At 39.0% G+C, this 23,657-nt stretch overlaps 1 protein-coding gene across 1 annotated transcript in view; it reads right to left on the reverse strand.

Moving 5' to 3' along the window:
• OTC (ornithine carbamoyltransferase) overlaps positions 1-19,150 on the reverse strand; it is a 56,356-nt gene extending 37,206 nt beyond the window's left edge. The window contains exons 1-3 of the mRNA XM_008579578.1: positions 18,860-19,150; positions 8,812-8,950; positions 7,236-7,317 (exon numbers count right to left, since the gene is read on the reverse strand). Of these exons, the coding sequence (XP_008577800.1) occupies positions 7,236-7,317; positions 8,812-8,950; positions 18,860-18,936 (298 nt within the window). The 5' untranslated portion in view covers positions 18,937-19,150. The remainder of the gene's footprint in view (positions 1-7,235; positions 7,318-8,811; positions 8,951-18,859) is intronic.
• Positions 19,151-23,657: the final 4,507 nt, after the last annotated feature.

Below are 23,657 nucleotides of genomic sequence, written 5' to 3' on the forward strand. Positions count from 1 at the left end.
ACCTGCCAGCATCGGTACTCATTTACTCCGCTTTCCTTCCTGCTAAGCGTAAATGAATTCTCCATGCCCCATGTAATGCCTCCACACATGCACTAGAAGCCATCTCCTCTTGCCTACTAAGGACGTTGCTCTAGCAATTCTTCTCTTTCTCCCTTATTGTGGAGTATGCATAAAGCAAATGTACTTCACAGGGCCTGGTTTTCCAAAGCCTTGCAGTTTCAAATATTGACCTTGCAAAGGACAGGAAATTTTCGCCAGGCTATATAGTCTCTGTTGTAAGATAAAGAATTGTAACACAGCAAGGTTGCTGGCTAAAAGACAGACAGGTTACTGATTGATATGTAATGATACTGGGAAATTGCTGTAAGAAGAGAATGTTTGCTAAAATCAAGCTTTTGTTGCAAACTGCATTATGGAAGGTCACCTTGCCTGTCTTATTGAATGTTACCATCTTCTATTGTTAAACTTGTTAAACTGTACTTAGCAAAAACCCCACCTATGTTCTCTTACTGTAACTTCCTGGTCTGGAGAATAAATGCAGGAAGAGAACCCCAATTCGTGGTTAATTTCCCAAATGGAAGGAATGCCTCTATCTTGAGGGTTCCAGGAGATTAACCCCTTTTCAGGGCTTCTCACTGCTCAGAAGAGATGGTCTTTGAGTAATCTTTGGTGGCTCCATCACCCAGAGGAAAAGGGGTGACAAATTCATGGGAGGCAAAGCAACACCTTATATCAGCTACCTCTTGAATGATCTGTTCTCATTTTTTCACTCATTAATAAAAAAAATATATAAATTTTCTCTTGGCCCTACTTCCCTTGTCAGGTATCCCTTTAATTTTTTGCTCCCATTTGCTGCAAAACTCTGTTCTTTCTTTCTCTCTCTGGTTCCTCTCTTCTCATTTCTATGAGAACTGTTCCTATAAGACTTCAGCCCCCCCCCCCGCCCCCTGCCTCACTACATCAAAATTCCTCTCACCAAGGTTACCAATGATCTTGACCTTGCTACATTTAGTGGCCATTTCTCAGTCCTCTTTCTTTTTGACTTAGTCGCATTTAACAAACTTGATCTCCACTTTATCCTTGATAAACTTTCTTCACACAGCATCAAGTACACCACACTTTCTTGCTTGTACGTCTAGCTTGGCAGTTGCTCCTTCTCAGTCTCCACTGCTGGTTTCTTCTATTTTCCTTGACCTCCAAATGTTGGTGTGCCCCAAGGCCAGTCCTTGGTTTTCTTCTTTTGGTCTACACTCACTCCCTTTGTAATTGCATCCAATCCCATGGTCTTAAATACCATCTATATGCTGGTGATTCTCAAACACCTCTACACCAGATCTCACTCCCAGACTCCAGACTCATATCTAACTGCCTTTTCAACATCTTTGCTTGTATGTTTAATAGACATCTCAAACTCAATACGTCTAAGATTGAGCTCTGGATCTTCTCCCTCCAACCTGCTCCACCTGCAGCCTTCACAGTTGCTCAGACAGAAATCTTGACATTTCTCTCTTATACAATACATCAGTAATCTTGCTGGCTATCCCTTCAAAATATATCTAGAATTTGTCCCTCTTACTCCCTCCACTGCTACCAACCTGGTCCCAGCCCCTATATGCTACAGCTACCTATTGACAGGTTTCACTGCTTCTGCCTTGTTTCTACCCCTTGCCCCCACAGTCTAGTCTCAACAGAGCAGTCAGAGTGATCCTTCTAAAATGCAGGTTAAATCATGCCCTTCCTTTGTTCAAAACCTTCCAATGATTCCCTATTTCACTCAGAGTAAAAGCCGAAGTTCCAGTAATAGCGTACACGTTTCTCCCCCAGTTCAAGGCACATTCTTCTTGCTGAGAGCACTTATCACCTTCCAACATACTATATCATCCATTTATTTATTATGTCTGTTGTTTATTGTCTATGTGCCACTGGAATGTAAGCTCCGTGAAGGCAGGGATTTTCCTCTGTTTTATTTATAATTTGTATCATTCCTGAGCACCTAGAATAAAGACTGACCAATAGTAAGTGCTCAATAAATACTTGTTGAATGAAGGAGGGATTTCGATTCTGGAGCGAGGACCTATTTTTCTCACTTGCAAACACCCCATTATTTTGTTAACAAAAAAACCCCAGAAATTTCTATTAGCTGTGAAGTGAGTTAATGGAAGTTAATAATGATGATTATAATCAGTAATAACTCTTGAACATTTATTTATGAACAGGCAAAGTCACCCAAACAAATATGAATACTGCACATTCATCAAGGAAGTATTTATTGTGTACCTGCTATGTGCCTAGCACAGGGATGAGTACCATTGAGGGCTGGGGACTATGGAGGAAAATTTCAAATGAGTTTAAGACCTCCTGGCAAGTCTGTTCCAGGTCACGCTCTTTCTTTGACTAGAAGTCAATTTGCTACAGCAACTCAGGATTAGTCTGTTGACATTCCATTTCCCTCTTTATACTATAAAAAAGATTCACATTGAACCCGGACTTATGAGATAGGGACAGGAAGAGAGGTCACAGAAAGTGTTCACATGTAGGAGCCAAAGACTTTAGCAATCCATGAAAGAGACAAAATGGGGGATGTCGCCTGTGAGAAAAACTGCCTTTGCAATTTTTGTCACTGATCAAAAGAAGCCTCAGACCTCAGTCTGAAATCACAGGTCAAGCATTCGGCAATTTATCAGGCCTAGATGGTGATATGTGCTTCAGAAAGGTGTTCTAGGTTCTGAGAAACCACCAGAAGCTGCCTGTGCCTGGTATGTGCCTGAAACTGAGGGAGAAACATGTACAGCATTATCGGGACTTTGGCTTTTACTCTGTGTAAAATAAGGAATCATCGGAAGGTTTTGAACAGCAGAAAAGGACAGGGTCTCCACTCTCCCTCCACCCTTCATCCAGAGAGGCCTGTTTTTTATCTGTTTCATGTATTTATGCTTTCACATCAGATATCTTTGAACAAAGGATTTCTTCTGTTAATTTCTTAATTTATTTTTGGAAAAATAAAAGTAAATCTTATTTTGCCCATTCTTTTCCTCACAAATCACTCCAAGCTTTGAAAGAAAGGGTATAAATTGAATTTGTTCACCAGAAATATGAGGGTGCTGAGGGCTCTTACTGGTACAACTAAGGCAGTCAATACCCTCTCTGTGCTTGGCTTTCATAACTGCAGAATAGTATCATGATTTTTATATTGTCTCTTTGTAAAGGTGATTTGAAACAGCTACTAAAGCATCAGCTTCCATTTCACCTTGAAATGAAATACCAATGTTAAATAATGAAAAGAACCATCTCTTTGAATGCCCTATGCATTTTTCTATCAGCTACTGCACTTACCGAGATTAATAAATGAATCCGTCTATCTGCTCAATTAATTTGCAGTAAAAGAATATAATCATCAGTAGACACCCAAGAGGATTGACTGGCTTGCCAGGCAGGCGTACACAAAGAGCGGAAAAGAAATGAATGATCTACAACTACACAGAGCAACGTTGATACATCTCACAAACATAATGCTGAGCGAAAAAAGCCAGACATAAAAGAGCACATGCTGAATGTTTTCATTTATATATAGTGTGAAAACAGGCAAAATTAATCTGTGATGTTAGAAGCCAGGATAATGGTTTCCCTGGGATGGGGGAAGTATTTGTTGGAAAGAAATACAAAGGGTGAGCTTTTCTGGGTGCTATTAACATTCTGTTTCTCTATCTGGGTGTTAGTTACAATGATATGTTCGCTGTAAGAATTCATCAAAGTATACACTTAATGATTTGTACACTTTTCTATAGGTGTATTACATTTTAATAAACATGTTACATAAACAATATAGTTTTAGTTGGGTGGAGAATTTTTTCTGTTCTCTGAGATAAGTAGAAATACTGCTACATCTCTGAAACTCGGGCTTGGAATGAAATCCTTAAGGACTGTCTTTTGAAGATTACTCCATCCCATGGGCTGACACAACTCTGGGGCAGTAATAATTATAATCACATTCTATTTTTATTCTAAACACCAAGGTAACAGGTTGTACCTGTTGAAAAATTGTACCAAATGACAACTATTAAGATGCACACATACACGATAGAAATGCTCTGCCATGATTCTGAATGGAATTTACTGTTTCTGTAAGTATTTAAGGCAGCTACTCACTCTGACTGATTCTCTTACTGTTGAGTTTGGCAGGATGCCATAGGCAGTTAGACCCGTGGGTACTTATGGGGGTAATGCCGAATCTTGTGAACTGTAAGTTTTAACAGTCATATCTTCCTTTCCTCATGTAGCTGTTGTTATGGTTTGCAATTCTATATAGGTTTCAGAGGACTTCTTTATAGGAAACCATCATTTAACAGAATGCTTAATTCCTCTTGTAGAAATAATTTTGCTAAAATAAAACATGACTGTTACATGCCTGAGTTAAATTAGACATTTAACTCTTTTTTTTTTTTTGTCTTTTTCCGTGTCCGGCAACGGATTGCAACCCTCAGTGTCACCCCCGTACCGGACCGGGACCGGCAACGGGATCGCAACCCTCAGTGTTGCCCCCGCGCCTCGCTCAGCCAGTGAGCGGGAACCGGTCTGTATGTGGGATCCAAACCCTTGGCGGGAGCGCCGCCACGCTTCCCAAGCGGCGCACTAGCGCAGTGCGCCACCGGGCCGGCTAAATTAGACATTTAAAAAATACGTTTAATAATAGCTTCCAATCCTGGGTCTGCCATTTATTGGCTATGTATCCGTGGGACATTTGCTGAACTTGGTTCAGCCTGTTTTCCTCAGTGGTCTTGCCCTCATAGAGTTGTCATGAGGATTAAGTGAGATTAGCCATGTAATTACTGTAGAGCATGTGGCACAGTGTCCGCATCCCAAAAACTTATTAAATCCTCACTCTTGTTTTTATTAATAGCTTAACTACCACATTATTGTGAATGGTGAAGTATCATTTATTCAGGGATATTTTGATATCAGACATAATATCTGAAGAGAGAAAAGTGGTAGAAACACGAACAACTAAGAAAAATTTATTTTAAAATACTTAAAATTGAGAAATTTCTATGTATTAATCCAGTTTTTGTTGACTTTGTAAAAGACCATCTCTCTTAAGTACTAACGACCCCCCAAAATTAAATTAAATTAAATTAAATTCTGCACAAGTCATGGAAGACCAGTGTTGGAAGGGAGCAGAATTTGAGAATTACTGACTTGTTTATTATTTTTTTTCCCTACTATCTGTCAGATGCCAACATAATCTCTTATAGGAGCCAGCTTTAAAGAGCAAAATGTTTTCATCTGTTCTCTTCCTAAGACTTTAAAGATTAGGGTGACACCTTATATATTTTCCCTCTTCCTTCTTCCTTCTCTCAAGAGGCAAGGGCACTGCAATAATAACATTAGACTTGAGATCTGAATCCTGGTGCTATTTGTATTAATTAAATTTAGCAAGTAATTTAATCCCCCTGAATTTTATTTTTGTTATCTATTTAATTATTATAGACTGAATTGTATCCCCCCAAAGTTTAATGTGTCCGAGGCTTGGTCTCCACTGTGACTGCGTTAAGAGGGTGGGAAATTCTATTGTGGTGGTTGAAAGGTGGGGCCTTGAAAAGGTGATTAGGTTGTAGGACCATGCAGTCACTACAGAGTAATAATGGTGGTCAGGAGTGGTTCTGAGGGCTTAAAAAGGAGAGGGTATGAGGAACTATCTCTCTCACTGCTCCACCATTTGAGACCCCTGGGTCACTGTCACCACCACGAAGACCTTCACCAGATGTGTTCCCTAGACTCTGAACTTCTCAACATCCAAAATTGTAAGCAATAAATTTCATTTTCTTATAAATTACCCAGTTCCAGATATTTTGTTATAAGCAACAGAGACTGACTAATACATTGATGAACCTCATTATTGATCATTACAAGGAAAAAATTGCATGTAACAGTTGTTCATTTCTAAGCCCTAAAAAGCTCTGATGCTTGTAAGGTAGGACAAGACATTTGAAAAATCAACCAATATGTTTGTTTGTGGTACTTCTTCCTCGGCCCTGTCTGATTGCCCATTTGGGTGGTCATATTACTGATTCTAAGGAGGTCCAATAAAGCAGAACTGCAGCAAGAAAGAAAAGAGGCAATTTATGGCTTATGAGTTTCAAAATATACTTTTTGAAACTCATTGCAGAGATAATAGCTTGGGGGCAAAGAAAATTTGAGTCACAACAACCTAGCATTCTAGGCACAAATAATAGATTTGCGAGAATACATGGACAGTCAGAGCCAATCTTTCCTCCTGCTTTACTGCTTGGCCTCCAATAGTGAGAACTAGAAGGGGAAGAAATGGAATGAGAAAGAAGCAGCAACAGAAATAGAAATTGATGGACCTTTCACACTGTACTCTGCTGTGTGTCCCCCAAGCCAACTTCTGAAGGGTGGGGAGCAAGGTGGAAATCTCAGATGACTTTGGGCAATGCCAGAACTGAGAACACATGTGTCTGGCTTTTAAGACAGAGCTCTAGGAGGCAGCAAATGTTATAGAGCTCCCTGGAACCCAACATGAAAAAGGAACAATAGAATAGAAATGCTTGCAGTAGTGTGGCTTGGAGAGCTGCCAAGAGGTTGAGAGAATCAAACCACGAGATTTCTCATAATTTGTAATGAGTGAAGCAAACCCCACAGTAAATGGGAGACAGCCAAGATGCAATGGGAATACAGAAGTCCCAGCAGACCAAGGACCAGATCTCCACATCCGTAGATGTCTTGACATTCAGATACCCTCCCGGATTTAGCCATGACTGTGGGGAAAGGGAGAGGAGACCCAAAATTGACAAAGTAAACCCAGAAACGACTGAATATTGCCTAATGCTGCAGAGATTAGATTTCCACCATCCAGCAGAATTGGGACACACAAGAAAGAGTTCCTTACATATTAGAAAAATGGACACATTTCTTTCCCACACGAATTTGAGGCCTGAGAATTTGTGCCCAGCTACATTTTGCCCCAAACATGAAGATCTATGTGGGACTTCTACTCAAGTCCTCATGCAACTCCTTCAGATGAAGCTAATCTTTCTGCTTGCAGCTTTTATGAGAATTGGGGAAAGCATTCACAGGCTTCCACTGCTGCTCCCGGTGAAAATGTTTCTCTTTGTGGTTGCTAAAGAGCCAGACAAATCCCCCCACTGGGTTACCCCTCCCAAGTCCCTGCCCTTCAGTCCCCCTCTTCAACACAAGTGTGGGTTTGTCAGTAGACTCACCTGTTTCTGTAGACAATCTTGTCCGAGTACTTCTTTTCTCAAAAATCATGCCTAAGGCTTTCCCTTGCAGTAAAGGCAAATACTGAAAATCAAGGACAAGAATACAATTAAACTGCAAAATATATCTTATATCCAATACTGAAGATTATGTCTCAAAGCTATTCTTCACATTATTAGAAAACATAGAATAATTAATCACTGCTTCCAAATAAGTGTTCAAAATATTGTTTTTAAAAAATGAATTTAAAGTGTTTTGTCATGTTCTATACAAATGGAGGAAGGGAACAGTAACTCCCACAGCTTATTGATCTGCAATTGCAAATTAGAAAGTAGTATTAATTATTCTGGATTCAACCTGGGCTCTTCTTCCAAAGTATAATAATATTTCCTACTGGAATCATCTTTTTACCTAACTCCATTGAAACCCCCATTTCATTTTCAATGACCTTGAAGACGCTTGGTTTGGAGGTATTTTCTCAGTTAGGAACATTCTACTCTATCATAACATTGGGCACTAAGACTCCTACTTAGGTCAATGATGAAGCCGCAGAGTTTCAGTACACGTTCATCATGTATCCTTATGGAAGTACAAAGGCTTTGTTTCTGGAAGTCGTGTGAAAACAATCTGGAGAGTTTGGGAGTGGGGTGGGGCTCTTCCTTCTTCCTCTTCTGTAGATGGACTTTTCGATAGGATGAGTTCTAGAACAAACAGATTCCTGCCAGCTAACCCTCCTCATACACGAACTGAAAAACAAAGGTCTGGGATCTGGGGAGATCATTTTTCCTCATTTCAGATGTTCTATAAAAACGTCAGCCCATAGCAGTTGGGGTCACTCCTGTTCTCAGTTTGTTCTTAGGAGCTTGGAGAGCTAGCCAACTAGATAGAAAAATCAAGGTTGTGTCAAACTTTCTCAACCTGAAACCAACTCTTTAAAAAAGCTTTTGAACAAGCTTGGACTATGAAAACACTTTCACAATTAAGCAGTCTAAATGAAGCAACTGCATTAATTCAGCGTGTTTCAAACATAAATTGCTCAAAATGCAGAATAATGCTTACAGCTGAGCACCATATCCTGTCTCTTCCCCTACTTGGCTACCATTTAATTGTTTCTTTGCTAATTGAAATGCTTTTTTAAACACTGTCACATCATTGTGATCTTTTTTAGACATTATCCTAACGATTATATATCTAATATACTTCCAAAATTAAAATGTGTTGCTAGGAGAAAATGTATTATCTTTATTTTTAACTTGATAGAAAATATACAGAGAAAAGAAAGGAGGTAAAAAAATTAAATCTTTCCAGACAAATTATCCCTGAGGTTCTGATCCAGTTAATAACGAATTTCAGCACTTCACTTGAAAAAAGCGCAATGACTTATTGAGTAACTGATTTTTGTGTTTTTTTTTATATGCCTGTACACTCAGTGATAATCAGTTACCTTAACTATGAGGTTTCATTACTTAGATACTGTTTAGGAATTTTAATGTATTTTCTTTTCCCTTTTTCTTTGGGAAGGCTGCCTTTGAAAAGGCCATTGGTAGTAACAGAAAGTAAGAAGAAAATGTTACATACCTCTCCTTTCTGTTTTATCCTAAATTTCAGATCTGCTGACAGCCATAGCATATATTTAATTTCTTCTCCTGTAAAGTTCTTTAGAGTAAGGAGGTCACGACCCTTCAACTGTACTTTATTTTGTAGTGGTTGTCCACACCTACAAAAAAAAAAAAGGGATAAATATGTATTTAAGAATGTACTATGGTGATTCATTACTTTATTCTTGAAACAAAACAGCTAATTACATTTAGCCTCATGTGTCTCTGCAAAGTGTTAATGCATAGAAATTGATATGGATATGGTTTACATCTTATATATCCAGTATTTTGGATGTTTGAGAGAAAAGAAAAATTTGTAGAAAGAGATTGAATTCTTACTTGCTTGAAATAGTTATGTGAGTGACTTTGCCACTTACTAGTCATGCAACCTTGAGTAAATTACTCAACCTCTCTCTGCACATAAATTTCTCACCTAGAAAATGAGTATAATAATCTTACAGGGTTGTTGTGAGGATGAAATGATTTAATACATATAAAGCAGACAGTGTCTGGCATATAAAGCATTTGATAAATTTTAGCTATTATTATTGAAATCATTAGACTCTACAAGCAGAATTTGTAATTCACAATAGAAAATAATTTCATTCCCCCCCCCCACTACCCTTCAACTCTGTTCTTGGAGGCTTGTTCTTTTTGTCCCTGGATGAAATAAAATGGGCCCTGTAGCTTTTCTAGTAACTTGCAGAAACAAAGCAAAACAAAACAATACCCTCTGCTTATTTTGCCACCTCAAGAGTCGGTAAAATAACGTGTATTATTATTATTGTTATTATTATTATAATCATTTTTTAAAAACCTTAAGAAATGCACTGCATGTTGACATCTTTTCCCTTCCAGCTCATGCCTGATTCAAGCTGGCCTCCTCTATGGGGGACGAGGGGCCATGAGCTGTCTCCTGTTTCCTTGCCTTCAATTCCTCTAAGTGAAGCCAAAGGAAGGTGAGGAGTTAAGAGCCAGAGAAAGTCTGGTTCTGTTCTAGCAATCTAGCATTGCTGTAGGTGTTTGAGGCTGACTCGTTCTCTTGTGGGGTGCTTTTGGAGGTCCTTAGGAGAACTCCCTCCCCACTAAGAAGCTCTCACATCAATTCCTGATGCAGACAACTGCATTTCCTCTGGCACCCAAGAGGATACATCTAGCCTCTTTTTGCTGATATCTCTTCACCCCTCCAGGAGGTCTCTTGCTATGATCTGAAACAATATCATGCTAGGTCTCTTTCTCATTCCATATTGGTTCATGAGAAGCCCTCCATGTTCTTTGCTCTAACAAGAGTCAGGTCCACAGTAGTATAGACTCTTCTCTTCTTCTGACGTTAGAAGAGCTTGCTAGTCAGTCTCTTTTACTTTAGATTTCTCAGGTACAGGCCAGTTTACTGTGTCCTCAATCTCTTCTATTAAAGATGTTGGTCCCACTGGAGCCATTCTCTTTAGGCTTGAAGTGAGGGAAGATTACCCCCTCCATGGGGAGTTGCAGGGTGGATGTGTACACATCATACCTAATGATAACATTCCCCGAAAATCCTCTTCTAATTTCCAACCCCTCTCTTAGTTTCTGCAACTCATTTTATAAACTGAAGGTGGTAACCAATGGGTTGCAAAAGTGATTCTTGTCTATCTCCTTTGCAAGTCCACTTTTAGTGGTCTAGCATCTCACTTTGGAATGAGGGAAGAGTCAGTATCTATTGGGCCTGGGCAGAAACTAAGGCAGAAAGAGACCTACTTTAACGTGGCAATCATTATTGGAGATAATCAGTCTATAAAATGGACAGCACCCATTCTTTCATTATTCCCAATGTTATCTGTACCAGGGTACTTCAAAAAGTTCATGGAAATATTTGTATTATCTTTTAATTCTACTTTTCCACAAACTTTTAAAAGTACTGTTGTATTTAACAATAATTAATATTGCCTATCATTAGAAATTATGAATAACCAAGGGAAAATGTCATCTACCACATGTATTAAACATTAATTTTACTACTAGTAAAATAACTATCACAAAGTGATTGTGCTTAAATTTTAACCTAAGAAAAGAGCTTGCCTACCTGGGATGAACAGTAAATCCTCTGTTGGGATTTATGTATGCCTTTTCACAATGCTGACAAGATCATAGGTAGGAAAATCACAAATTCAGTCAATTTGTTGTTTCTACTGCATGATGTCAAATAACTTAGACAAATGAACACTTCACTAAATATCTAACTTTCTGGCAGTGGTGATTGGGTCATTTAATATTCAGTAGCTGAACAGATGTTTTTTTCAGTGGAAATGTTGTGAGATTAAGCCCTTCAGAGATTCCAGTTAGTGAGGAAGAGAATTTCCACAAAAATGGAGAGTTTGTGGACTGATAGGCTAATTGGTTGATTGATTGATTTAATATAAGACACTAATGACATATTAAACTACAAATAGAAATTAGTGTTTTGCGGCTTAGATGTGGAACAAAATTTTAGTCAACAATCCTATTTTAAAGATGTACTATTGTCTTCAGCTTTTAAAAATATATGAGTCATAGGCTCTCCAAATGGAAATTTCTTTAAGGCAGTGGTCCTTAATTTTTTTATTACATATCCCTAACAGTAAAAATTTTGAACATGGCTCTGTAATGTATTTTTATTGTTTATAATATATGTGCTACTGTACTAATAGATTATGTATGTAACAAAACATGAGTAAAAATAACAATTAAAATGTTTAGACTAAGAAGAATCAAATATTTAAAAAATAAGTGTAAATATACAAAAATATTTTGCTGGCTAAAGAAGTTTCTAGAAGAGACTTTCATTTTCTTTCTTCTATTGAAACCCTAGTAAAATGCTTACAACACTGTATCCAAGATCTCGATCATAGTAGTCAGCCATTTGGTAACTTTAGAGGCATGTTATTTAGGCAGGAAATTTGTATTACATATAAATTTTGGTTATGCATTTGGTTCTGATAATATTAATTAGTGATAATATTAAGCAACACTTGGAATGTACAAGTATGAATACTGTTGAGAAGTAAACCCTTTGACTGATATTCATGAATTTTTCAGGGCCAACTAGAGCCTTATTCTGGGGATCATATTTTACATATCTGGCCTGGAATGAAGACACAGCAGCTTAATCTTTCCCAATTCACATTTAGGGCAGCTTTGAAAATATTTTTTTCTTCTGGAATAAGACCCAAGCAACATAAAATTACAGAAAAGAAACTCTCTTGACTCCATGTCTTATGATAACACACTAAGATTCCATGGGTTAAGACTTCCTCCAATATTACTTTAAAAGGGGAAAAATAGCTGGAAAACTCCACTCCTTCTGTTTCAATGAATTGGGGAAACATCACTATAACTGTTGATCTCACATCCATCAACAACAGGAAAAGCAACTCATGAGCGAATTTTGAGGCCTTATTTTTTGCCTAGAGCTCAAGCTCCGACTCCTGGTCATTTTGGAGCCCACAGAAGCTGAGTCTCCATACTGCTAAATTTAAGGGATTCAATATCCTCCCCCACTCTCAGCCCCTGCAGGATTTTGGTGTATCCTCTCTTTTCTGACTACTTACAGGAGTACAGGTTTCATTTAAGAGAATACAGAATTGTGTTGTTCTTGTTGAATCTCAGAGAAGTAGAATTGGAAATGAAAAGGGAATAAAATTTTGCACAGAACTAAACTTTTCTCCCCAATTTCTGTGAAAGGAAAGAGGAAAGCCAACAACTCCTTTTGCTACTTCAATGTTTATTGGAGGCAACATGATCAGTGGTTGCTATGGTGAGTCTAGAGTCATGAAAAGAGATTCTTCTGATCACTTGTGGTACAAAGAAAAGAATTTGAAATAAGTTTCTGTTCTATATTGACTTGAAAACCAAAGCATTTATGAAAGGGAAAGATTCAAGCAGGATGTTGGTGTATTCTTTCTACCTTTATACTCAAATCTCCTACTTTCCGCATTTATGTCAAGAACTTTGTTTTCACTAAGTTCCTCTGGCTGTATATCTACAGCCTCTCAAACAGTGGCAGGGTCAACAATCCCACAGTCATCAGTTTCATCTATAACTCCGTTTACATTTGATTCAAATTTAACTGCCAGTGTTATCACTGGCTTAAATGCCACCTCCTGTGAGATTCCTTCCCTGACTATACTAAGTAGTCTTCATTGTACCTTCATTTTGTTCATGAAACTGATCACAACTTTTAATATATATTCATGTGTCTGCTTATTGCTTACTTTTTATCTTCTCATTGGATTATATGATCCATGTCAGGTACCCTGCCTGTTTTATTCACTAATATATACCCAGTGCTTATTGCAGTGCCTGGGATATAATAGGCATTCAATATTTCTTAAGTAAATGGATGAATGAATGATAGTACTATCATTAGAACTAGTACTATCATTCTGTCTCTGGGGCAGAATAAAATCAATTTGTATAAGAAATTAAGCAAATTTCTGGGAATGAGTTTAGAGAGATTTGTCATGATGGATTTTCAATGTCCTGACCAAGTTCTGGTGACAAGGAAAGACACCAAGGGCCCACAAAACAGAATTAATGCTGAGACAAGAATAAATATGGTCTGTGGCCCAGGCTGAACACAGGACTTAAGAATCATGGGGGATAACTGATTATGACCTAGAGTATTGCTAACGCTGAAATCTAGGGCCCAGCCACTCTGGTACAGTATTTGCGCTGCTGGGAGTAATGGTTGGACGTATGCACATGAAACAAAAATATTATAACCTTGGATCCTAATCACAGCCTCTGAGTCAAGTGCCACAAGTTGGAAAACTAGTGAGAAGACCTGGTGGGACCAGTGTTTGTCCACAGCACTATGAGAGCTGAATGCGAAATACAGTAATAGTGAACTATACCAATACTTTAGTTCCCCTCTCTCCACAAGCCTCTTCTGTGGGAACAGAATAAGTCCCCAGGATTCTTGGGAACAAAAAGGGTAAAGAGGTAGATACTGTACAACTGGTTATACCAACATGTAAAGGCTTGAGAGACTAACTAGAACTTTAAAAAAAAAATTTCACCTCAATTGGTGAAAGAAGTCATGCTGTTTCACCATTAAAAAAATCATCAGAGTAGTCACCACCTTTCTCAATTCTATTTAGGAGGTGGGGCAGGAAATATTAGCTTGGGAAAAAGAGCTGTTTTTCACAGATATCAAGAACTAACGAGAAAAATTTATCGCTGGAAGGAAAGCAAACACAATGGTCCCAATTTAAATTCCTGTCCTGTTTACTATCTCCGCATAGTTCTCTCCTTGGCTCCAAAATGGAGCTGCCACACCTCTTTCCTAAGCTACATAAAAATTAGAGAAAAGTAGAAGAGCTCCACAATTGTATCACGTTGAAACACCTCTGACACAAGCCCCCTTTTTTCTGGCCTGTATCAAGCATTTTCTTGCTTCTTGGAAATAAACCCACACTTGAATTAGCCAGGTGAAACTACTGGCATAAACATCTATTAAATACAGACCCCATTCCTCAATTGGAGGCATCCTACTCTGGTTCACGAGCTTCAGAACCAGGGCCTTGCATTATTTTGATCTTTCCATAAAATTCTTGGCCTTCGTGCACTAAAGTGTACAGGAAGTAAACCAGAAATCTCTTTGGTAAACCAGACTTAAACCACATCATCGTTCTTCAGCCCACACATAATGGGGAGGATACAAAGTTGGGGAAAATGATGGGAACCCCATGAAGATTTTCCATCAGAACTGTCGTTGCAGTTGTGTTAAAATCAGAACCTTTGAAAAAGGCAAGACTGGTTTCGTATATTAACTTTATCCCTTGAAAAAATAATAACAGAAATTTCTTAACCCCAAATTGCTAAATGCTCTGAAGCTAAGCCAAGGTAATAATAGATTCTTGTATCAGCTTTACCCAAATATCTTCCTAGCTAGAAAATGGAAGAATATTCACTATTGGCAGAATGAAGCCTTTCATTGCTGGAGTATGCATATTCCAACTCTGGTAAATTGTTTGGGGATGGGGGAAACCTGGATGTGTTCCCTGGTATAATTGCATTTTGTTGGAAAAGAAAGTGCTTGATTCGAGTAAAATATGGTCAGTCAGGAACTGACTTTGCCAGAGTAGGAAAAATTTCAGTGTTACATGATATTCTGATCCCCATGGAGAATTTGAGATAAAGACTTTAGCTTCTGGAAGCATAATGAGAGGCCAAAGGGCCTTATAGCTGAAATTTTGATGTTTCTTCAACCTTATGTTAATGCAAGAGCTAAGGCATATTTTCCTGGTGCTTCTTTTTTCTTTACTGAGATATTTTTGGCTGTATCTAAAAAAGGATACTGGGCAAGGGTAGATTAGTCAACTTAATCAATTTGGAAGGATCAAAGTAATCAAAGCAGTGGAATATAAAAAGAGCAGTAGCTTTACATATTTGAATTGTAGTCTAGTTCAGCCCAGATTTTGGAATAAACTGTGACCTTGGAAAGGTCATTTGGCATCTCTGGCCTCAATTCCTCATCTGAAAAACTAAGGAAGTGAACTAAATCAGTGATTCTCTATGTCTTTGTCTTCCACAACTCTCATGAAGTTTATAAACAGAAGATTTCCCATGGGCCATACTGGAGCTGTCTGAATTTTCAGTGGCCTAACATTCAATTCCATCCCTGTCTTTCCTTCTCAAAAAGGCATATTATAATGCATGCAAGGGAGAGTAATTTTGTTTTCACAAAAACTTTTAACTGATCCCATTGATGTGAAAGAAAAACACCACAAATCATTTCCAAATTTATTTACTTTATTATTAATGATAATAATAATTAATCAATAAAAATTTATCTGAAAACTTTCTCACTGTTGCCACATACCCATATGTGGAATAAATTATTATTGATAACTGAGTGACTAGATGGTTTCTAAGATACCTTAGATTGTCAATATTCTAAAATTGTGAAACTTCTCATCTGAAAATAGAAGAATTCATATGAGGGCTAGCTTTGTGCAGACCTACTATTAACGTGCTGAAAACTCAAAACTGTCAAAAATCTGTGGCTTTAAAAAAAAATCTTAAATTACTAAAAATAGCAAACTAGGAAAAAAATTTCTACTGTTGGCCAAGGGAAACATTATGACCCCATTCCATTCCTGGTCCCATGCCTCGTATGTTTTTCTGAAATCAAGTTAAGATACATGTTTTTAAAAAGGCATTCATTTTAAGTTTGACATAAAATGTGAATAATCAAAGAGCACCGTTTTCTCTCTTCTCTGCAGAAGCATGCATGGCCATGTATCCATGTGTGTATGGATGGGCATGTGTGTGGGGTGAGGGGAACATAGTGAGTTATGTGAGCCCTTATAGAGGTCTGGAATGAAATACCTGAAAACCAGTCACCTCTGACTCCAATCCATAACCTCCATAGAATTGCGTGGCTTAGCTCAATATTCTCTGAAGAAATTTCTATTTGTAAGATGAAATTGAACTGCACTTACAAATTGGTCTTCGCTGATAAAGAACGAGATTATTTTTTTATAGTGGTTTCTTTAAAAGCTCTAAGTGGTTTCCCTAACAGGCAACAAATCATAGGATAGTCTGTTATCCAAACACAGCCAGACTCTAGAGTCTTGTTTGTGAGATGGAAAGCCTGTGCATTGGGTGTTTTCAGCAGTCTTGGTGTCTGATTCTATTGATTTTGCAAAAAAAAAAAAAAAAAAGAAAAAAAATTAATTCATTAAAAATGTTTGATCCAAAGGCCTGTGGGCATGGTTTCAGCCTCACTTAAGCTGTTATATTATCATGTCCATGGCAATACGGTAGCTCACTTTGAAAATGTACAATCCCTGTTTTGTGGCACTACCAAAACCTAACCACATATTTCCTATTACTCTCTAGTGGTAAACTCACGTGGTATATTGTATAATAAGGGCCCCGCCCCTTTCCCAAAAGATATGGAAAAAAAACCTCGAATCTCTGTGGAAGACTGAAAATCAAAGTATAACACAGGCAGAGTTGAGAGGAAGCTTTTCTCTGTTGTTGAGGGGTTTGTCAAAGGTTGTAGTTCTTATTGGAGATCAGCAATTCTGACTCAATCTAGCTGGCAGGCAGTGTGGCTAACTAATACAGTAGAAAAGAAAAATACCCATGCTATATTTCAACATTATCTCATTTTTTAATAGAGACACACTATTGAGTTTCTAACTACATGGATGACTTGAGGCTTTCATATTTTCAAATAGCAGGCATAGATTTGGCTTGATTTAGCCATACATTTGCCCCAGCCCCCATTCACTATGAGAGCTGGCTAGCCAGGATTTTCAGAAATGTAGTCTGGCTACTGGATATAGATAATAAAATATTAGTAAATATTTTTAAAATCCCAGCTATTTGGAAGAGGTTTTACTTGCAAAATTTCACCTGTAGTAATTATTAAAAATCAATCATCACTCTAATTTTCAAAGAAGAGTATAAATTCTAAGCCTTGGTTATTCATTCAGTTGAATATTTTCAACTCAGTGATGATTCTTTGTTAAAAACTATGGAATAAAATTTTATGACACTTTTATTGATATAACTCACTTGGATGGAATAATAAAATAAATAATGAAAATTGGTCTGTCACTCTACAGGTTTCACACACATATCTCATTGATTATCACTAGACTGTGACTTTATGTGGCTGGAATGAAGCTTCTTACTGCCTTATTTATCACTGTATCTCCAACACAGGGCATGGCACAAAGTAGGAGCTCAATAAATATTTGTTGAGTGAATGATCGACCACCCTGTAATATAGGCAGTGTAGGTATTATCTTTTTTCGATTTTATAGGTGAAGCAACATTGCAGAAAAGTGTAGTGACTTGCTCAAGATCATATGGTCAGCAAGTGGTGATGCCGGTCCTTGAACCTACTTCTTTAGATTTCCAAACCTGAGCTTTTCTCCAGATTCTTGGGTTCTGTGATCTAACTCTAGCACTAATTGGTAAACCCTATAATCTCCCTGGGCTTCATTTACCTTACCCATAAAATAAGAGAAGGCATTATTCTATGGCTCTTAGGTTCCACCTAGGTCTAATGCTATGGGCTTAATTTGCAATATCATTTACAATGTCATTCTGGCTTCTGAGAGCTTTATTTTCACCAAAGAAGTGGTGCTAATGGTGTAGTCCAGAGAACCTAGAGCTGTCCGATGGTCCAGAGAAGGCAGGCCCAGGGTCACTGTCACAGGTCTGCTTCCTAATAGTGGAAGAAACCTTCAGACTAGAAGCTTCTTTAGGAAGTCAAAAAGGTTGTTTTGAGACTGGGAAAAATTCTGATTGGTAACATGCAACTACTCTAGAAGTTTTCTGGCAACGATGTCTGCACCTGATGGCCTTGCTTACCCAGCTAACTCATCTCCCTTGTACCCTTCCCCTTCCCCACTGACACACTCCATGCTATATTCAACTGCATGTTCAATGGCTATAAGCAGGAAGTAAGCCATTAGAATGAATTCATTGGAGACAGCCTCCTTTGCGCATGCTACCAAGAATTTCAGGGACAGATTTCAAATTTGGGTATTGTGTAAAAAAGAAAAATACTGTTATCCCCATTACATATAAGGCTCCTTTAGAGCAGTTTCATAAATATTTATCTAGTTGCTACTTGGAGTCTGCTTTTTTTAAAGGAGTTGATTAGTCCTGACACCCCAGAATGATGTTTTATTGTTTTCCAGAAAACCCAGGTATAAACTGAAGGCCCTGTGTAAATTAGCTCCTCTAATTTCCTTCAGCCAGTTGCTCATTTAGAATGTACACAAATGAAAGATGTCAAGAACATTTAGTCTGTTATACCTGCTGCGGTTAGCTTCCCCCACAGTACACGAATAAATCTCGTTACAGAGGACTCAGAAATGAAAGCTCAGTCGGAATTAGAGACAGCTGTCTCAAATAAGAGTAGAGCGTGGCACTGCACTCTGCAGAAAGGCCTTTTGTGTCTGTATTCCTATGCAGAATACAAGTATAATTTCATTTATCATCACGGTTCCTAAGTCAGACCCAAATCTCTGGCTGTCACTTACCGAAAATTTCGAAGCATAAAATTGTGGCCATTCCTAAAAGCTGCATTGTTCAACAGGATCCTCAAATTAAAGAGCATCTTCTTTTAATAGTGAAAAGGATGATCCTTGTGCTCTTGAAAACTCCACAGCAAGTTAGCCAGTGGGGGTTACCTAAAAGCTAAGAATGCTTTCGATTGCAGTGAGGGAGCAAAGGTAATATTGTCCGTCAACTGCCTTATCAGAGTCTCCTGGTTACAGATACTGCAGGGCAGGGGGCAGGAGAACTTGAACTTTAAGCCAAGTTCCACCACTGTGTATTTTTTTGAGAAAGAATCCTGACTCTTTTGGTGCTCAGCCTCCTCATTTTTCATAACATATTTATGCTGTCACATGCTTGTACAAAATCAATTGACAAGTACTCATTGAGTATATAATATATGCAAGGCACTGCAGTGCTGGCTGCTGTGAAAGTACATAAAAATAACTCATTTTGAAAATGTGAATTGGCAGTGCAAAATCCTAGATGTAGAGATGACAGCCCTGAGTATTTTTACTGATTTCACTTTCCTACTTCTAAGTTCCAGCCTTTCCACAAAAACAAATAGAAAAAAGTGTCCTGGAAGCTATTTCTTTTTGGTGGCAGGAAGCTATAGAGGGTATAAAGGTATCATAAAAATATCTCAGTCCTGGAAATTCCTCTGTGCATTTCACAGTGAGTCTTCAATAAATAAATAGTTGCCTATCGATTCTATCAGGAGCCCATAGTCAGTAGAAGTGAGGGGGGAGGGTACCGTATGCCCCTTCCCTGGCAGCCTCTCCAGATCTCTAAGGGGCTAGCCACAGCTTCACATTCATTCATTTATTCATGGTTATAAATTGGATGTTTTCAAAGTCTAATATGTGTCAATTATGAGTACAGGGCTCGACTGGAATTTCAGAGAAGGAAGATGACCCTACTTTTGCAGAGTTACAGTTCACTAAGGGTGATATGATTTTAAAATAAATATCCATAATACAAGCCCATAGGAGAGGTCCAGATAAAGTGGTCTCTCATTGTGAAGGAGAAGGAGTGCTCTAAGTTAGAAAGGGTGAGAGGCAGGGGAGGAGGGAAAGGGGTGAGGCTTCCTCTTCTGCTCAATTTATATGATTTTAGCAAACCTAAGCAAGCACTTGCTAGAAGTTTGTAGAATAAAAAAAAAAAGTGTTATTTAAAAACCAACTATGGCCATTTCAGGAGCAGACATGGTTGTGATGTCATAATTAATATTACAGGGAAATAAATCTGGACAACGTTCCCTTCTACTTACGGATAATGATGTGAGATAAAGAGAGAGAAAGAGTGGAATTTCCAAACCTCTGCCAAATCTTCTATTCTGGAAAGAATATTCCAGGCAGAAGCAACTGTTTGCAAAGACACGGAGGTGAGAAGGTAGAGAGCAAATGTGCCAAGTAGGAGAATAGACAGCTGCTTCGTTTGAAAAGACAGTAAGGCATCTTTGAAGAGGCAAAATAGAACCAGTTGTTGGATAGGTTTCAGAGAACAAAATTGCTCCACGTAATACAGGGAGGGAAATTAAATGTTTGCACGGAGCCTGAGGGAGATGAGGCCAAACCGCATGCTAATATACAACCCATATCTTCATCCCGTATCTTCAGTAAACTGTGCTACCCACACAACTTGTACGAGCACTGCACTGCTTGGGGAGAAATAAAGAAGTGTCAGCAGTTCCGTGCTAGAGAGTACGGGCAGCCATTCTGTAATGCCACAGCAACTCACAAACCCTTTTAATTCCATGGAGGTAGGAGCTCAAAGCAAGAGGGGACTAAGAAAAACTTAAGCCACCCATAACCTCCACAGAGGTTGGAAGAAGAGAGGAGCTGCACCACAAGTGGGAAGAGGTTAAAAGCAATTTTACTGTGTCTCAAAAGACAGGCTATCTCAACTGACTTGTTGAGGGGTAGATCTCAACTACCCCACCATTTGTGCTGACTGGCCATATGTGGAGCCTGTTTACAGGCTTTGATGTTCATCCTCAGAATCCACCCAGGTGCTCTTGTCGTTGACACCTCTATGATTCCTGTAATTCACCTTCAGCTGCCTTGTTTGCTCCCTACCTAGTTCCCTTTGTCCACCCAGCCCTCCATTCACTCATTTTTCTCTGCCACCAACAGCAATTGTGCAGCCACCACAAGCCAGGTCTCTGTGCTGGGTGGCCTCTGAGATATATAGTCAAAAACAGGAGTGATGCGTTCCTTCCCACATGGAGTTCACCATTTGAAATGACTCCAGAGGACAGCTTCTGTCTCTGCCCTTTAACCCAATACATTCTAACCAAGGAGGAGGAGCTTATTACCTGCTCTTTTGCTTCAGGCCACATGGGACCCTCAGATAGGCTTGACTGTCACCCAGCTTCCATCATTGGGGAGGAGGGGGATTAGATGGGACTCTTGAAGGAGGTGGCACTGATCTTTGATGGATTGCAAGAATCAGGAAATTGTCAAAATTGGAGAGAGCTACGAAGGATGTTATAGCAAACAGAGGAACCTCTGAGTAGATCCACGGGAAGGAACAAATAGGGTGTGTTGGATAACAATAAATGATTCACAGTTGGAAGCATGAATCCACCCTATCATTGACCATTTAAATAAAGCCCCACTGCCACCAAGCACACTATGAAAAACATAAAACTATGAGTGTCTATGTCCTGTTCATATCCCCTTGTCATTCAGTCTTTCCCTACATACCTGCTATTTCATAATGCAAGCACCCACAGCTGTCTTCTTGATAAACTCCTGATATTCCTCACCACATGTGTAGGCAACTATGAGGCATGTTCTGCACACTTCCCCTGAAGTCCCCAGTGGGATTGAGCCTCAACTACCTACAGTAGTAATCTGCTCATCGATGCACCTTGTATTAGCTTCCTTCCCTTCCCTATCTCACTTCCCTACCTTTGCTTCCTGGGTTCACCTCCCAAATAAATGACTTGATCCCAAATCCCTTTCTCAGTCTGCTTCTGCGGGAACTCAACCTTTCCCAAGGTCTAACTTCCCAACAATTTTTCGACATTCTGCTTCTTGTTCTCTTCCCCCAGGCCCTCCTATCTTTGACTCAGTATCTGGGCTTCCAGTGTCAACATCTTGGTCCCCCACACCATATTGCACTCTCATTCTCAAGTTTAGTCCCTGTTAGCCTGCAACTAGTGGTATACTGGTAAATATTTAATAACCGGCTCTTCAAAAAAGGAAAAAAGCTCTGATATGTAGCATTGTCTGATTTGTGTGGCCAACTTCAAGCTACTAACGTGACATCACTGAACATGAAGTTGGGAAGAAAGATATCAAATTGGCTCTTGCAAGCCACTGTGAGTTGGCTCCAGTATACCGCTGCCTACAACTCTCACCCAGAAAGGAAGATTGTCTCAAGGTTTGGAAAGGAATATTGAAACCAGATTGCTGAGGGCCTTGAAAGACAGATTATGGAGTTAAGAATTTAATCTGTAGTTAGGGGAAGATTATTAAATTTTGGGAGCTGGGGCATACAAGAGGACATATGTCTTTATCTACATTATATTTTGAAAACATTAATCTGGTGCCATCATGTAAGAAGTGCAGGAGGGAGAAAATGGAGACAAAGAGACAAAAATGTTACTGTGTGATAGCACGAGCTTGAATGTGTATTGGGGCTACGGAAATAGAAAACGGGGTGGATGCAAGAGAGATTTAGAGATTAGAATCCACCTATCAGAACAATTGATTGGATGTTGAAGGAAGAGAGATGGAGACGTTAATGAGATTTCAGGGCTTCAAGTTTATCCTATAACATTTGAGTCTAAAATTCCAAATAGCAAATGTTATCAATGGGAATATAAAGAATGCTAGTTCTCTGACATTTTAAGCTTGTAAGCATCATGTATGAACTTGAAATATGTCTTTGAAATTGCCACTGTTTTTCCCTAGTGCTGAAGCGCTGAAGAGGGAATTGATGTGATGTAAAAGAAAGAATGATGGGATGATGTCTGAAGATCAAATGTGACCTCTGGCTCAATCACTACCTGGTGGGGAATTTGGCCAAGTCACTTGAGATCCTCAGAGTTTTCATCTGTCCAACTAACGTTTTTATAAAATGAGCTATTACAGTGCTTGGGAAACATTGACATGCTAATCAAACATGAAGTACAGTGTCTAAGAGCCCGAGCATAGCTATTGTCAAAAAACTACTGCAAATTTGAGCTCCATACAAACAAGGCATATTATGGTTGCCACTGCAGTGGGAAGCTCTGATTTATTTCAGAGTACTACTAATTACATAAATAAATTTTAAAGCTGGTTGTTTGGGATCTTTAAGATCCTAAGAAACCACATCATTTGCATGCAGTACACATTCCAAGTTTTGTGGGATTGTTGCTGGTGATCTATTTTCCACTGGATATGAACAAACAAGATCGTATCTCTGTCTGACATCAGTAGAAATCATGTGACCATAAGGGAAAGTAGCCTTAGAATGAAGCTGTGGTTGACAGAGTGGATGAAGAAAGGAGTCGGAGTCATTTATAACATCACTGAGTTGCAAAATCAACCAACGTCATGACCCTCGCTCTACCACTGGACACCTTGTTATGTGAATTAAGAAATGTCCTTATGGGCCAGCCCGGTGGCGCACTGCTACAGTGCGCCGCTTGGGAGCGCGGCGGCGCTCCCGCCAAGGGTTCGGATCCCACATACAGACTGGTTTCCGCTCACTGGCTGAGCGAGGTGCGGGCGCAACACCGAGGGTTGCGATTCTGTTGCCGGTCCCGGTCCGGTACGGGCGCGACAC

This window comes from Galeopterus variegatus, unplaced genomic scaffold (assembly GCF_000696425.1).
Source record: "Galeopterus variegatus unplaced genomic scaffold, G_variegatus-3.0.2 Scaffold1915, whole genome shotgun sequence".
Lineage (NCBI taxonomy): Eukaryota > Metazoa > Chordata > Mammalia > Dermoptera > Cynocephalidae > Galeopterus > Galeopterus variegatus.